This window comes from Salmo salar, chromosome 21, assembly GCF_965601325.2.
Source record: "Salmo salar chromosome 21, fSalSal1, whole genome shotgun sequence".
NCBI classification, from domain to species: Eukaryota; Metazoa; Chordata; class Actinopteri; order Salmoniformes; family Salmonidae; genus Salmo; species Salmo salar.
This window is the reverse complement of record NC_138311.1, coordinates 34,050,937-34,068,888: the sequence shown is the minus strand read 5'-3', so window position 1 is coordinate 34,068,888 and position 17,952 is coordinate 34,050,937. Positions and strand designations below refer to the sequence as shown.

The 17,952-nt window shown below is 42.4% G+C and overlaps 1 protein-coding gene across 1 annotated transcript; it reads left to right on the top strand.

Moving 5' to 3' along the window:
- The first annotated feature begins 3,096 nt into the window (after window positions 1-3,096).
- On the top strand, window positions 3,097-12,446 carry LOC106582170 (transcription cofactor vestigial-like protein 3). The gene is made up of 4 exons (XM_082967109.1): window positions 3,097-3,578; window positions 4,510-4,873; window positions 9,436-10,014; window positions 11,545-12,446. The coding sequence occupies exons 1-4, from the start codon at window positions 3,456-3,458 to the stop codon at window positions 11,580-11,582; spliced, it is 1,104 nt and encodes a 367-aa protein (XP_082823235.1). The 5' UTR covers window positions 3,097-3,455; the 3' UTR covers window positions 11,583-12,446.
- Window positions 12,447-17,952: the final 5,506 nt, after the last annotated feature.

The window sequence follows — 17,952 nt, the reverse complement described above, 5'->3', positions numbered from 1 at the left end:
ACTCACACCCTCAACTTGCTTCCCGACTCTCAGCGCACTCATTACAAACAGCATTTATCCCTGCATGCCCGCCTCCTCTAATCCCTGTAATTCTCCTCACCTCCCTTCTAAACATCCTCTAATAATGATCTCATTGAAGCGAGAAGAGGAGACATTTTTTACATTTTTTTTAACATTTTAGTCATTTAGCAGATGCTCTTATCCAGAGCGACTTACAGTAGTGAATGCATACATTTCATGCTTTTTTTTTTGTACTGGCCCCCCGTGGGAATCAAACCCACAACCCTGGCGTTGCACACACCATGCTGGCATTGCAAACACCATGCTCTACCAACTGAGCCACAGGGAAGGAGAGAAAGGAGAAGAGAGGATAGGATAGGAGAGAGTTGCACCTCCAGATGTGACTGAGACCCTGAGAGAAATGTGTTTAGTGAGAGACCCTGAGGACTGAAGCATCTGTGTGGGGTCTTTAGCTCTGTGTGTGTGTGTGTGTGTGTGTGTGTGTGTGTGTGTGTGTGTGTGTGTGTGTGTGTGTGTGTGTGTGTGTGTGTGTGTGTGTGTGTGTGTGTGTGTGTGTGTGTGTGTGTGTGTGTGAGTGTGTGTCCGTCTGTATCACTGCCTCACTTCCACAGCCCAACGACACATCATCAAAACCTGACTCTGCCACAGTTCCAGGCCTAACACATCATCAAACCAAGACTGAATAATTCAGCTTCCATCTGCAGCGTGCGGCATCATCAAAGTGAATGGAACAGTTACCCCCAGTCTCAGCCTCAGCCCCTCACACAGCATCATCATATCTGACAGCTACAGGGAATAGGGCTGAATCAGGAAATCAATAATATAACCGCCATATTGTCTTTCCTAACTACCGCCCTGTCAGAATGGATCAAATGTCAAATGCACAATGTGGCATACTAACTGTGTATGTGAAATAGAGATGGAGAGAGCTAGAGAGAGAGCAAGAGAGAAAGCGATAAAGAGAAAAAAAAGAGAAAATAGGGAGAGTGATATAGCTTTGCCCCATAACCTGTAGAGTTCTTATAGTCAATAATACAGACACAGGATATGATGTTCCTACATCTCAGACGTGTGACCCCTTTTTCTAAAACTGGGGCAAAACAACACACACTGATATCAATAATAAAATAATATCAAGATTGCATTCATTTATACATTGCATACATAAGTAAGAGTATCACATTATAAAACAGCAGTATTAGGAAAATGAGCAGTGCGAATGAGCCCCTCAGGATATACACACTGATATCTTCACCCCTGAGAGTGTGTGCGTGCGTGCGCGTCATTTCTCTGTGTGTGCGTATATGTGTGTGTGTAGGGCAGCTGCTCCTCCAGCGTGTATGAGCAGCAGTGTGGGACGTCAGGCTTCATCATGGAACTCACTTGAGAGACAAGTGGACTCAGCGAACTCAGCCATCTCTCTGTTATCTGTAGTCCTCTCATTATCTTGCTCTCCTCTACACTGAGGGTCTGAACCAGACCAGGCAGCACCTGAATGTGCTCTGCAGGCTCACCTCTCTTCTCCTAAAAATATCCTCATAATAACCGTCATCATCATCACCATCATCCTCAGCAGCACTTCTGTTGTTTACAGCCTCTGCTCTCTTCCCCTCTCTTCCCCTCCCTTCCCTTCCCCTCCCATCTCCTCCATTCTCTTCCCCGCTCCTATCCTATCCTCTCTTCCCCTCTCATCTCCTCTCCTCCCATCTCCTCTTCCCTCCCCTCCCCCCTCCGCTCTCCTATCCTCTCCTCCCCTTTCATCTCCTCCCCTCATCTCCTCTTCCCCCCTCCGGCCCGCCTGTCTCTTCTCTCTTCCCCTCTCATCTCCTCTCCTCTGCACATGCCTCTCAAGAACAGCTGTCTATGCTCTACAAAAACTGACACGGACACACCATCTACAGAGTTTGAGCTGAAATCACAGGCCAGGACCATTTACAATCTTTATTCAGGTCTATAGCTGAGAGCCCGAGACAGAAGCACCAGCCATGTGAGAAACACAAGGTTTACTCAGGGTCAGAGAGGAGTGGTGAGACCCACAGAGATCCTTTTCAATTAAGTTATATGTAATTCTTTGGCGTAATTCTATGGTGAGACCTCTGTCAGTCTGAGAGCAGTGATCTCTGTGATGTCACCAGCAGGTGGAAGCAGATCACTCATTGACATCTTCCACTGAGTTCCTCACTAGTCAAAGGACCAAAGACAGCTAAGGGACATGTTCCAAACCAAACCCTAGCCCCTTCACACTGATTCTTATTGTAGATCTAAGAGGAGTGGGTGTGTGGAAAAGCAATGTATTCATGATTCCTATTCAAAATCTTTTGATTTGGAATTGGGAAGAGAATATCCTAGTCAGGTGAATGAAGTCAGTCAGTGTGGTTCAGTCTGTTAGTTCCACTGGTTTATTCAGTGAAGTATGAATACAGTTAAATAAGTAATTAATAATGTTGACATCCCTCTGTCACAGAATTTAACCTGCCTAACCTGCCACTTTCTTTTTTCTCCCTTTTTTGGTGTCATGTCAGAACCTGCCAAGTTTACTGGAAAACTATGCTAAATGTTCTACTATAGGTTAGTATATGGAATTCTCCAAACAGATAAGACTACACTCAATCGATAGACTACACTCAATGGACAGACTACACTCTATGGATAGACTACACTCAATGAGTAGACTACACTCAATGGATAGACTACACTCAATGGATAGACTACACTCAATGGATAGACTACACTCGATGGATAGACTACACTCAATGAGTAGACTACACTCAATGGATAGACTACACTCAATGGATAGACTACACTCAATGGATAGACTACACTCGATGGGCTAACATGACAACATACAATGAAAGATAGTCTATGACACAATGCTGAATATTTACATTCACTTATCTGAAGATGCTTACAATTACAATTCACTGAACCTCGAGGCCAAGTCTTGAGGTTTTATGCTTGGTATCTGTAGAGCACGTTGTGACAACTGCTGATGTAAAACGGGATTTATTGATTATTGTGATTGATTGATTGATTGAATCTTCAAGTGGCAGCTACACTCATCATGCCTCTCTACTTCGAGCCGCGTGTATGAGTTCCATGGGCGTGTGCACGCAGAGTCCTATCCCTCCTCTCCCTCCATATACAGTACCGTTAAAACTTTCCTCCAATCAGTGTAGCGTCTAATAACTTGGCCAAGTGGAGTTTGTCCGGTACCTTTTGTTCACTTTCACTTGGGTTTGGTTTGGCACAGTATGAGGTGTTGGTCCTAGTGATTCGGTATTGTCTTTATGCAAACAGCTCCTTTCACCGACAGCATGCCTATTGTCACAGTCATGGTTTATATGGAGGCAGCGGTGGATGTGAGGATTACATCCGTTTGATGAGCGCTGATCCAGGCTGTTTCTCTCTGAGCCCCTGACAGCCCCGTCTCAGCCATGAGTTGTCTAGATGTGATGTTTTACCAGAGTTATGGAGCTCACTATGTCCCTGCGTCTTCAGCAGCAGCGGCAGCAGCCTACAACGCGGCATACTACCATCATCACCAGCACCAGCAGCAGGTGGGTGTCCAGACACACTGCACTAAAATAGTTTGTAATATTTGTTTGTTTTTTAATAGTAGGCTGTTTTAGTGTTCCAATAATTGTCACGGTGCTTTAGGCACGAATACACTCTGTGCTGAATGTCAGTTCACAGCGAAAAGTCCTGACTCCTTTGTACCACAGAACTCATAAAGTTACAATTGGAAAAGTTGAAGCGGTCATTTCTCGCCGTGTATTTAGAACAGGTCATGTATAATGATCTCCTCGTTCCGTCAGAAGGGTGTAATGACAACTCGTCACTGTCTCTCAGGAATGATGATGATGATGATGATGATGGTTCTTTTGGAACGGCCACGAGCATTTTCATAGTTGACATACTTTCACCAGAACACACGCTGAGAAACATCCTACAACTTCCTGAATAAACTTCGGTCTGTAAAGATGATTCGTTTTTCTTTAAAATGGAGGTCATAGAGAATTGAAGTTTGTAACGGATAGTATGACTTTTAACAAGGGCATTGATGTAGGCTATTTTGTTCAGTGTATGTTGCATACACGTTTAATCATGTGGCTTGATCGTTGTGGCGCAAAATAGACAGACAGATGGTGCTCTCATGGCTGAACCTTTGCGCACTAGCGGTTCTGGGGGGGCAGTGCCCCTGTGACAACAATTTTGGACGCCATTGTGGTTCCCCTAAATGTGGAGTATGAAATAATTTTTACATAACTCATTTTTGCTATCTTACATCCGTTATTAGACAGTGGCAACGATGATGATTATGAACATGGTCTTTTGCCTGCTAATGCCTGCAATGCTGTGAATAAAACGATATGACAACAATAACGTCTAATGTAACTGGCCCCTCTAACAGTTACAACTGGCCCCAGCTTGGCCCCCCCAGTTGAAATGGTCTAGAACCTCTCTCTTTCTCTCTTTCACTCTCTGTAGAAGAAGCTGGGTGTGTACAGCAGGATGCAGCAGGACAGCGAAGAGCAGCAGTGTCCAGGGGGGAGACAGCAACAGCAGCGTGGGGGAGGAGGGGGGAGACTGGCTGGGGAGCAGTGGGTCCAATGGGGCCTGGAGGGTTCTGGGCTGAGGGGCTGTGGGGGTACTGGGAAGGACAGCCAGCCTGCAGAGGCAGAGTACCTGAGCTCCAGGTGTGTCCTGTTCACCTATTTCCATGGTGACATTGGGGATGTGGTGGATGAACATTTCTCTAGGGCTCTGAGCCAAACCAGTGCCTTCACTGGAGAGAACAAGAGTTCTAGGACCACCCCCATGCACACCTCTGCCTCGGTTGGACTGTGGAAAGGTAGGAACACACAGGACTTTCATATCATTACTCATAGTTTGAATTATGTCATCTGAATACAGTCTTATTCATATAGGTGTATTATCTTTCACTATAACAAATTACTGTACATTTACAGCAAAACTTTTACAGTTTGATAATGTAATTCTATATCACAGTACAGTACTGTAAAGAGCAATGCAATTTTACAATAAATACTGCATTACCTGTTCTGCTGTATATTTACAGCAGAATACTGAGTTATGCTGCATAGTGGGGAAATGTTGTGGGTGGCAAAATAATGTATGGCTCATTAACATATTTCAAGGCATGCCTTGCAAGAGGCTATATTTGTTGCACCCCTTAGTGAGAATGCTGTACCCCACAGAATACAGTACCATACCGTATTTCTTTTTAATTTTGCCTTGTAAATCTACAGTAATTTACTGGTTTCTGTGCTACCAGTAATTTACATAATTTAGTTCCACCCCCACAGAACACAGTACCATACTGTAATTTTGGAGTGCCAAAACATTTTGTGGGTGCATAGTATTGTTGTGGCTCATAAACACATTTGAGGCTATACTTGTTGCACATGTTAGTGAAAGTGCTGTAACAATTTAAGTGAAATGTGGTAGTAGTTTCCTAACAATTAAATGTGTATAGGGGAAAGATCAGAGCGGCATGCATGGCTCAAACTTTTCATGGTTGAGTGTTTAGTCATGTCCTTTTGATCTGTTTCACCCTGTAGTCACTGCCAGTTTAGAAGCCTTTGTTAAGGCCTCTACAAGTGTAAGTGAAATAAAACACCAAATAGTCACTGGTATGCTGTAATTTACAACTACCTAGCAGCCAACCTGCTTGCACTAATCCCATGTAGTTACTAGTGATGTTACGTTTGATATTGGAGCTCCGAGGCATGTGTCAAAATGGCTAAGCAGCTAACTTCGAAGCAGTGTGCCGATGCGTGTATCACTTTATCAGAAGTACGTCATCAATGACGTCTGACGCTTCGTTCGATGACATGCTTTTTCACTCTTACTGACAGTTGTGTCTGCTTTGTGTGATGTATTGTTGTCTCTACCTTCTTGCCCTTTGTGCTGTTGTCTGTGCCCAATAATTATTGTACCATGTTTTGTGCTGCTACCATGTTGTGCTGCTACGATGTTGTGCTGCTACCATGTTGTGCTGCTACTATGTTGTGCTGCTACCATGTTGTGTTGCTACCATGCTGTGTTGTCATGTGCTGCTGTCTTGCCATGTTGTTGTCTTAAGTCTCTCTTTATGTAGTGTTGTCTCTCTTGTTGCCATGTGTGTTTTGTCCTATATTTATATGGTATTTATTTTTAATCCCAGGCCCCCTTCCCGCAGGAGGCCTTTTTCCATTTGGTAGGCCGTCATTATAAATAAGAATTTGTTCTTAAAAACCTGTTGGGGCTAGGGGGCAGTATTTGCACAGCCGGATAAAAAACGTACCCGATTTAAACTGGTTACTACTCTTGCCCAGAAACGAGAATATGCATATAATTAGTAGATTTGGATAGAAAACACTCTAAAGTTTCTAAAACTGTTTGAATGGTGTCTGTGAGTATAACAGAACTCATATGGCAGGCCAAAACCTGAGAAGATTCCATACAGGAATAGCCCTGTCTGACAATTTGTTCTCCTTCTGTGGCATCTCTATCAAAAATACAGCATCTCTGCTGTAACGTGACATTTTCTAAGGCTTCCATTGGCTCTCAGAAGGCGCCAGAAAGTGGAATGACGTCTCTCCAGTCTCTGGGCGAAAAACAGCAGGAGTTTTTGTGAGTGGTCAGGCTGAGAACAGTGACACTGGAGATGCGCATTCATGTGAATTCTCCATGTTTTTCTTTCTCTCTTTGAACAAATACAACGTCGCCCGGTTGGAATATTATCGCTATTTTACGAGAAAAATCGCATACATTTTTTTATTTTAAACAGCGTTTGACATGCTTCGAAGTACGGTAATGGAATATTTTGAATTTTTTTGTCACGAAATGCGCTCGCGCGTCACCCTTCGGATAGTTACCTGAACGCATGAACAAAACGGAGCTATTTCAATATAACTATGGATTATTTCGAACCAAAACAACATTTGTTGTTGAAGTAGAAGTCCTGGGAGTGCATTCTGACGAAGAACAGCAAAGGTAATCCAATTTTTCTTATAGTAAATCTGAGTTTGGTGAGGGCCAAACTTGGTGGGTGTCAAATTAGCTAGCCGTGATGGCCGGGCTATCTACTCAGAATATTGCAAAATGTGCTTTCGCCGAAAAGCTATTTTAAAATCTGACACCGCGATTGCATAAAGGAGTTCTGTATCTATAATTCTTAAAATAATTGTTATGTATTTTGTGAACGTTAATCGTGAGTAATTAAGTAAATTCACCGGAAGTTTGCGGTGGGTATGCTAGTTCTGAACATCACATGCTAATGTAAAAAGCTGTTTTTTGATATAAATATGAACTTGATTGAACAAAACATGCATGTATTGTATAACATAATGTCCTAGGAGTGTCATCTGATGAAGATCATCAAAGGTTAGTGCTGCATTTAGCTGTGGTTTTGGTTTTTGTGACATATAGGCTTGCTTTGAAAATGGCTGTGTGATTATTTTTGGCAGGGTACTCTCCTGACATAATCTAATGTTTTGCTTTCGCTGTAAAGCCTTTTTGAAATCGGACAGTGTGGTTAGATTAACGAGAGTCTTGTCTTTAAAATGGTGTAAAATAGTCATATGTTTGAGAAATTGAAGTTATAGCATTTATGAGGTATTTGTATTTCGCGCCACGCGATTCCACTGGCTGTTGACTAGGTGGGACGCAAGCGTCCCACCTTGCCCAGGGAGGGTAAATAAGAATTTGTTCTTAACTGACTTGCCTAGTGAAATAAAGGTTCAATAAAAAATTAAAATAAATGGTATAAGCTGTCTTAAGCATCCTAAATAATGCCATACAATCCATTTTAGAAAAATAGTAAACTTGTTGGCAAAAAAGGGAAGCATGATGTAAGATGCAAACCTGGCAATCCATTAAAGCTAACGACTTACTGCTGCGCTACAGAGTTTTGATGAAATCAGTAGAGGGAAGAAAACCTAGCTGATAATCACACGTTGCTATTTATTGCTGACCCGCAGATGTCACTAATGTGCATTGTGAACGAATAATGACACGCCGATTAATGAACCTATTTTCAACACAATTGCCTGGAAAGGAAGCTTTGTTTCCGCATCACTAGTAATTACAGTAAAAAACTGGTTACAGTAGCATTTACAGTAGGATTTCCTTTGTTACAGTATAGTGGGCTAATTTTACAGTATTGTAGCGCATCATTGCGCTGCATTTTCCTTTAAGTCACAGTAAGCTAGTGGCACATTACTGTGAAAATGACCGTATCACACTTTGCACTAGTCAAAGATGGGCAAAGTTATTTCCAGAAGTTATTTTGTTACAAATACAGGATATTTTGAAGACCAATGTATCCTTAACAACAACAACATTCCCAGTAATGGTTACAGAAATGGTTTACCTGCCATGACTGTGATGTGTATTTTGTAATCAATGTAAGTCACTCTGGACAAGTGCATCTGCTAAGTGACCAAACTGTTAATGTTAAACATTTACATTTGCAAAGCACACTGCTGGGTATTATTCTGATAACATGGCCTTGTTTAGGGGTGGAGGTCATTATAATAATACCAAGCAGTGTGCCTAGCAAGTGTTCATTTTTACATTTACATTTTGGTCATCTAGCAGATGCTCTTAACCAGAGCGACTTACAGTCAGTGTATTACAATGAGGGTAAATAAGAATATACCACAGTCACTGCAAGTAAAGAGATAGCTACCTGCACTGTAAGTCTGCTACAGTTTACTAACCACAGTCACAGCAAGTAAAGAGATAGCTACCTGCACTGTAAGTCTGCTACATTTTACTAACCACAGTCACAGCAAGTAAAGAGATAGCTACCTGCACTGTAAGTCTGCTACAGTTTACTAACCACAGTCACAGCAAGTAAAGAGATAGCTACCTGCACTGTAAGTCTGCTACAGTTTACTAACCACAGTCACAGCAAGTAAAGAGATAGCTACCTGCACTGTAAGTCTGCTACAGTATACTAACCACAGTCACAGCAAGTAAAGAGATAGCTACCTGCACTGTAAGTCTGCTACAGTATACTAACCACAGTCACAGCAAGTAAAGAGATAGCTACCTGCACTGTAAGTCTGCTACAGTATACTAACCACAGTCACAGCAAGTAAAGAGATAGCTACCTGCACTGTAAGTCTGCTACAGTATACTAACCACAGTTCTTCCAGTAATGCACTGTCAATTCTAGAAATACAGCATGTTACTATAGTCAGGTGTTCCAGTAATATGCTGTACATTTGTTACAGTACATTTCCTGTAAATCTACAGTAATTTACTGGCTTCTGTGCTGCCAGTAATTTACTGTAAATTTACATTGTACTGTTTCTTTTTATCTAGAATTAATACAATTACATGGTAGAAACTTGTGTCCATAACAACCTCTTCTCATACAAATGACCTCCCTCCCTCTCACAGACAGTGTATCTCTCTCGGAGGCCCAGTGTGGTTCCCTGTCCTCCTCTCTGTGGGGTGGAGGTTACCCGTCCCAGACCAGCCCCTGTCTCTCCGTCCACCCAGACTTCTCCCCCAGCCCAGCAGCCTTCCATGCCCCAGACGGTGCTCTGTGGACAGGCCACGTTTTGCCCCAGCCCAGCCTCCCTCCTACAGCCTCTCTCCCAGACCCCTGGGCCTACAGCCGCAACCCTCAGACCTCCGCCAGCTACACACACGCCCACAATGTCTACACACACACACACCCTCACACACACATGCACCCCCACCACACCCACCCGGTCATACATCCCCACCTGTCCCATGGCCCAGGCCTAGACCCCAGGTTCAGCCCTCTGCTCCTACCTGGTGTGAAGACTCAGAGTCCCCTAGCCCACAGCCCTGCTGGACACAGCACACACAGTAACACACACAGCAGCCAGAGCCCAGGGATACACAGTGGTGTGAAGATAGAGGTGGAGCAGGCCAGCCCCAACCTCCCCACCCTGACCCCCTCAGCCTGGCCCGCAACTCTACACACACCCTTGGATATCTACGACTCAGGTAAGCCTCAGACCTGGAGCACACATACACACACATGCACTCTCTCTCTTGTATGTCTACCAGTGCCATTTAAGATGAAGGAGGATTTTTTTTTCATGCGCATGGCCTTTTTTTATTACAGCATATTGAATGACTGTCATTCATATTCCATTCACACAGTTCGATGTAACATCGATAGGTTTAGGCTACTACATGAGACTTGAATTTTTCCTACACCCTTCATGAGGCTGCTACAACCTAGCCTATGAATGAAAGTTTTTTTTAAATGTAGGTGCACACAGGTTAAGAGAAAATTGAGGTGACAGTGACACATGGACAGACACATTCAATACTGCCTTGCACACTCTTGCCTGCATCTATCTGATCTAGTATGTAATCATTAGTCCAACAGTTGTACATTCCGTTCCGTTTGCTTCTGTTTAAGAAATGTTTACAACAGAATCTGTGAAATGAATACACCCCTGATAACATGTAAACACACTTCACTTTCATAGCCGCCATGTTGTATTCCTTCTCGCATCTGTGCACTCTTCTCCTCTCACCTTTTCCCTTCACTTGAGGACTTCAATGCACAGCACATCAGCTGAATGTGTCCAGGTGAAAACCCTTTCCAAGCCAAATCATAACCGCTACACACAGCCTACATCGTTGTCACCATATTAGCCAAAGTAACGTCATAGCCAACATAGCTAATATAACTAACATTTTAGTAAACCTGCTACAATCATGCAGTAACGTTACAGTGTGCAGTCGGTAAGCAGTTGAATAAGCAGTTTAGCAGTTACACTGGTGGCAATATATTTGTAAAACCAAAAGCTTACCTTGAATTGGAAGAGTTCCAGTGTTGTGCTAGATGGGCATAGCCAGCTAGCTAACATAGCATCCCTCTGTTTGCATTTGCTAGCTAAGTGAATGTGAAAGTGAAAATAAATTACTAAATATCTCTCTCTCTGGTTCTCTTGCTTCTCCTTAATTTTTCAAATTAATTTGTTCAAAACTGTTCAACTATTGTGTTTTTCTCTATTTGTCAACTACTCACCACTTTTTATGCACTGCGGTGCTAGCTAGCTGTAGCTTATGCTTTATGAACTAGATTCATTCTCTGATCCTTTAATTGGGTGGACAAAATGTCAGTTCATGCTGCAAGAGCTCTGATTGGAGGACGTTCTCTGGAAGTTGTCATAATTACTGTATAAGTCTATGGAAGTGGGTGAGAACCATGAGCCTCCTAAGTTTTTTTTATTGAAGTCAATGTACCCAGAGGAGGACGGAAGCTAGCTGTTCTCCGGCTACACCATTATGCTACCCTACAGAGTGCTGTTGAGGCTACTGTAGACCTTCATTGCAAAACAATTATTTGGTGACGTGAATATATTTATTATAGTTTTATCTAAAAAGGATAACTTTTAAAATATTTTTCTATTTTTATTTTTATGAAATTCACTGAGGAGCCTCCACTGATGTCTACATGCATGCTACGTTTTTGTTTAATCTAAAAGTTGATGTTGTGCTCTCTCACGCTCTCGTCAGGTCTGGATCAGGACAAAGTCAATACTGTTTGGTTCTGAGAGAGGATATGACATCACTGTGACATCACCCTGGCACTGAGCTGTGACCAGCTCTAACAGAACCCCCTGGAACCACAACACATTTCCTGTGTACTCACTCTCAAGTAGAAGACTCTCCGCTCTCTAGAAAAAGTCCAGGGTGGGTTTACAGATGTAAGATCTTAATTTGATCACTCTGTTATTGATGAGAATTTTACTGCAAAGCAGGAAATGCAAACTTGTAGAGTATTTCAGTCCTAAAAAGGCTTCTAAAGTTTGTAATTTCCACTTTGAAATTTCAGACTTAATTTTCCCTAATGAATGAAATGGATGGACCCCTACAAAAATGTCAATTTATTATAATCCACATAATAATTCACATTTCCTGTTGCTGCAGGATTATTTTACTGCTGTAGCAAACTGTCTCAAATTAAGATCCTACATCTGTAGGTCTCTTAGAAAGCACTCTGGAGAAGCCTAGACCACTCTCCATGCCTCACACCACCCACCAGAGATACATCTGATCACATCTTGGCCAAATATTTTTCACATTTTTACCAAAGTATTAGCTGGCTGTTTTGGACCTAATATACCACATGATGGTTCTGTTTAAAGAACTTAGTTTGTGGGAACACTGCTCAGCCAAGCCTCTTTCTGATCTTTTTTTTTACATCGTGCTATGTGTGTAACTATATGTGTAATTGACTGTAATATATTTTGTATATAGTACTTTGATTTTATGTGATTGTCATTTTCTTAAAGTGTTTGATTGTTCCTAATTGTTTTTCACCAAACCCTGTGTTGTCATGTTGCCTATTGTTCTATATGTGCGGAGAAATCATGTAATTACTGATGTGTAATAAATTGCTAAGTTCTATTGGCAAACATTTCCTCATCTTTAAGAGCTGACTCAAAGTATCTTTTTTGTATCAGATCTGATAATTGGACATCACTCAGCATGGTTTAGCAATGACCTGCCCATAGGGAAAAGTAATATATGGCTATACACTCAGTTGACAGTTTATTAGGACAACCCTTTGCCTCCAGAACAGCCTGAATTCTTTTGGGCATGGAAACGTTACGCAATTGGTATCAAGGGACCTAACGTGTGCCAGGAAAACATTCCCCACACCATTACACCACCAGCCTGTACTGTTGACACCAGGCTGGATGGGGCCATGGACTCATGCTGCTTATGCTAAATCCTGACTCTATCATCAGCATGACACAACAGGAACCGGGATTTGTCGGACCAGGCAATGCTTTTCCACTCCTCAATTGTCCAGTGTTTGTGATTGTGTGCACACTGGTACTGCTTCGTCTTGTTTTTAGCTGATAGGAGTTGAACCCGATGTGGTCATTTGCTGCAAAAGCCCATCTGTGACCAGGAGCAATGATTTGTGTGTTCTGAGAAACCTTTCTGCACACCACTGTTGTACTGTGCCGTTATTTGCCTGTTTGTGGCCCACCTGTTAGCTTGCATGATTTTTGCCATTCTCCTTCGACCTCTCATCAACGAGCTGTTTTCACCGAAAGGACTACCGCTGACTGATGTTTTTTGTTTGTTGCACCATTCTCTGTAAACCCTAGACAGTCGTGCATGAAAATCCCAGGAAGCTGGCCTGTTCTGAGATATTGGAACCGGTGCATCTGGCACCGACGATCATACCTCAAAGTCGCTTAGTTCACTCGTTTTGCCCATTCTAACGTTCCATCGCACAGGAAGTGAATGCCTGGTGGTGTACCTAATAAACTGGCCACTGAGTGTATGTATATTACTTACTCATATGTGGATACATATGCAAGATTTGGCTGTTTTTATATGTGATATACATTTATACCTTATATACACTTACAGCGCACTTGGAAAGTATTCAGACCCCTTGACTTTTTATACATTTTGCTACGTTACAGCCTTATTCTAAAATGTTATTTATTTCTTTATTTCTTTATTTTCTTTCACCTTTATTTAACCAGGTAGGCAAATTGAGAACAAGTTCTCATTTACAACTGCGACCTGGCCAAGATAAAGCAAAGCAGTTCAACACATATAACAACACAGAGTTACACATGGAGTAAAACAAACATACAGTCAATAATACTGTAGAAAAATAAGTCTATATACAATGTGAGCAAATGAGGTGAGATAAGGGAGGTAAAGGCAATAAATAGGGCATGGTGGCAAATTAAATACAATATAGCAATTAAAACACTGGAATGGTAGATTTGACAGTAGATGAGTGTGCAAAGTAGAAATACTGGGGTGCAAAGGAGCTAAATAAATAAATACAGTAGGGGAAGCGGTAGTTGTTTGGGCTATTTATAGATGGGCTATGTACAGGTGCAGTGATCTGTGAGCTGCTCTGACAGCTGGTGCTTAAAGCTAGTGAGGGAGATAAGTGTTTCCAGTTTCAGAGATTTTTGTAGTTCGTTCCAGTCATTGGCAGCAGAGAACTGGAAGGAGAGGCGGCCAAAGGAGGAATTGGCTTTGGGGGTGACAAGTGAGATATACCTGCTGGAACGCGTGCTACGGGTGAGTGCTGCTATGGTGACCAGCGAGCAGCGATAAGGTGGGACTTTACCTAGCAGGGTCTTGTAGATGACCTGGAGCCAGTGGGTTTGGCGACGAGTATGAAGCGAGGGCCAGCCAACGAGAGCGTTCACGTCGCAGTGGTGGGTAGTATATGGGGTTTTGGTGATAAAACGGATGGCACTGTGATAGACTGCATCCAATTTGTTGAGTATGGTGTTGGAGGCTATTTTGTAAATGACTTTGCCAAAGATCGGTAAGATGGTCAGTTTTACGAGGGTATGTTTGGCAGCATGAGTGAAGGATGCTTTGTTGCGAAATAGGAAGCCAATTCTAGATTTAACTTTGGATTGGAGATGAAAATGGAATAAATCTTTTTTTTTCCCCTCATCAATCTACACACAATACCCCATATGACAAAGCAAAAACGAGTTTTTAGATATTTTTGCAAAAAAAATGTAAATATCACATTTACATAAGTATTCAGACCCTTTACTCAGTACTTCACCTTTGGCAGCGATCGAGTCTTGAGTATGACGCTACAAGCTTGGCATACCTGTATTTGGGGAGTTTCTTCCATTCATCTCTGCACATCCTCTCAAGCTCTGTCAGGTTGGATGGGGAGCGTTGCTGCACAGCTATTTTCAGGTCTTTCCAGAGATGTTAGATCGGGTTCAAGCCCTGACTCTGGCTGGGCCACTGAAGGACGTTCAAAGACTTGTCCCGAAGCCATTCCTGCGTTGTCTTGGCTGTGTGCTTAGGGTCGTTGTCCTGTTGGAAAGTGAACCTTCACCTCATTCTGAGGTCCTGAGCGCTCTGAAGCAGGTTTTCATCAAGGATCTCTCTGTACTTTTCTCTGTTCATCTTTCTCTCAATCCTGACTAGTCTCCCAGTCCCTGCCGCTGAAAAACATCCCACAGCATGATGCTGCCACCACCCTGCTTCACCATGATGGTGCCAGGTTTTCTCCAGACGCTTGGCATTCAAATCTAATCAAATTCAGGCCAAAGAGTTCAATCTTGGTTTCATCAGACTAGAGCATCTTGTTTCCCATGGTCTGAGAGTCCCCCAAGAGGGCTGTCGTGCCTTTTACCATAAAGGCCTGCTTGGTGGAGTGCTGCAGAGATGGTTGTCCTTCTGGAAGGTTCTTCCATCTCCACAGAGGAACTCTGAAGCTATGTCAGAGTGACCGTCGGGTTCTTGGTCACCTCCCTGACCAAGGCCCTTCTCCCCCGATTGCTCAGTTTGGCCGGGCGGCCAGCTCTAGGAAGAGTCTTGGTGGTTCCAAACTTCTTCCATTTATTAATGATGGAGGCCACTGTATTCTTGGGGACCTTCAATGCTGCAGACATTTTTTGGTACACTTCCCCAGATCTGTGCCTCGACACAATCCTGTCTCTGAGCTCTACGGACAATTCCATCGACCTCATGGCTGGGTTTTTGCTCTGACATGTACTGTCAAATACATTTCATGGAACAGCAGGGACTGTGAAGCAACACAAACATAGGCACAGACACATGCATACACCCCAGGAAGAGTAGCTTCAAATACAAATACAACTGTGGGACCTTATATAGACAGGTGTGTGCCTTTCCAAATCATGTCCAATCAATTGGATTTACCACAGGTGGACTCCAATCAAGTTGTAGAAACATCTCAAAGATGATCAATGGAAACAGGATGCACCTGAGCTCAATTTCGAGTCTCATAGAAAAGGGTATGAATACTTATGTAAATAAGGTATTTCTGTTGAGTTTTTAATATACATTTTCTAAAATAAAAATAAAAAATATTTTCACTTTGTCATTATGGCGTATTGTGTGTAGATGGATGAGGGGGAAAATGTACTTAATCCATTTCAGAATAAGGCTGTAACGTAAGAAAATGTGGAAAAATTCAAGGGGTCTGAGTACTTTCCAAACGCACTGTATATAATATGTACATATATGTAACACATAGTATTACAATGTTTATTACATATGTGCCTTATATGTCACAATACATGTTAACAATACAGTTGAAGTCGGAAGTTTACATACACCTTAGCCAAATACATTTAAACTCAGTTTTTCACAATTCCTGACATTTAATCCTAGTAAAAATTCCCTGTCTTAGGTCAGTTAGGATCACCACTTTATTTTAAGAATGTGAAATGTCAGAATAATAGTGGAGAGAATTATTTATTTAGCTTTTATTTCTTTCATCACATTCACAGTGGCTCAGAAGTTTACATGCACTCAATTAGAATTTGGTCGCATTGCTTTTAAATTGTTTAACTTGGGTCAAACGTTTCGGGTAGCCTTCCACAAGCTTCCCACAATAAGTTGGAGGAATTTTGGCCCATTCTTCCTGACAGAGCAGGTGTAACTGAATCAGGTTTGTACGCCTCCTTGCTCGCACACACTTTTTCAGTTCTGCTCACAAATTTTCTATAGGGTTGAGGTCAGGACTTTGTGATGGCCACTCCAATACCTTGACTTTGTTGTCCTTAAGCCATTTTGCCACATCTATGGTATTATTCTTGGGGTCATTGTTCATTTGGAAGACCCATTTGCAACCAAGCTTTAACTTCCTGACTCATGTCTTGAAATGTTGCTTCGATATATCCACATCATTTTCCTGCCTCGTGATGCCATCTATTTTGTGAAGTGCACCAGTCCCTCCTGCAGCAAAGCACCCCCGCAACATGATGCTGCCACCCCCGTGCTTCACAGTTGGGATGGTGTTCTTCGGCTTGCAAGCCTCCCCCTTTTTCCTCCAAACATAACAATGGTCATTATGACCAAACAGTTCTATTTTTGTTTCATCAGACCAGAGGACATTTCTCCAAAAAGTACGATCTTTGTCCACATGTGCAGTTGCAAACCATAGTCTGGCTTTTTTATTGCCGTTTTGGAGCAGTGGCTTCTTCCTTCCCTTTCAGGTTATGTTGATATAGGACTTGTTTTACTCTGGATATAGATATTTTTGTACCTGTTTCCTCCAGCATCTTCACAAGGTCCTTTTGTCACGTTCTGACCAGTAAAGGGGTTATTTGTTATTGTAGTTTGGTCAGGACGTGGCAGGGGGGTGTTTGTTTTATGTGGTTCGGGGTTTGTTGTTATATGTGTTTATGCCAAGGGGTGTTTGTTTAGAGTATTCCGGGGTTTTAGTCTATGTTCTATGTTAGTGTATTTCTATGTTCAGTCTAGTCTATTTATTTCTATGTTTAGTTTATTGATTTGGCCTTCAATTGGAGGCAGCTGTTCCTCGTTGCCTCTGATTGAAGGTCCTATATAGAGGGGTGGTTTTTGTATGGGTTTTGTGGGAAGTTGTTTGTGCATTCTCTTGTTTTGTGTTTTCAGTGGTCTAAATTAAAAGTTAAAATGAGCACTCAACCCGCTGCTCCTTGGTCCCTTTCATACGACGATCGTTACACCTTTGCTGTTGTTCTGGGATTGATTAGCATTTTTCGCATCAAAGTACCTTCATCTCTGGGAGACGGAACGCGTCTCCTTCCTGAGCAGTATGACGGCTGTGTGGTCCCATGGTGTTTATTCTTGCGTACTATTGTTTTTACAGATGAACGTGGTACCTTCAGGCGTTTGGAAATTGCTCCCAAGGATGAACCTGACTTGTGGAGGTCTAAAATTCTTTTTCTGAGGTTTTGACTGATTTCTTTTGATTTTCCTATCATGATAAGCAAAGAAGCACTGAGTTTGAAGGTAGGCCTTGAAATACATCCACAGGTACACCTCCAATTGACTCAAATTATGTCAATTAGCCTATCAGAAGCTTCTAAAGCCATGACATCATTTTCTGGAATTTTCCAAGCTGTTTAAAGGCACAGTCAACTTAGTGTATGTAAATTTCTGACCCAC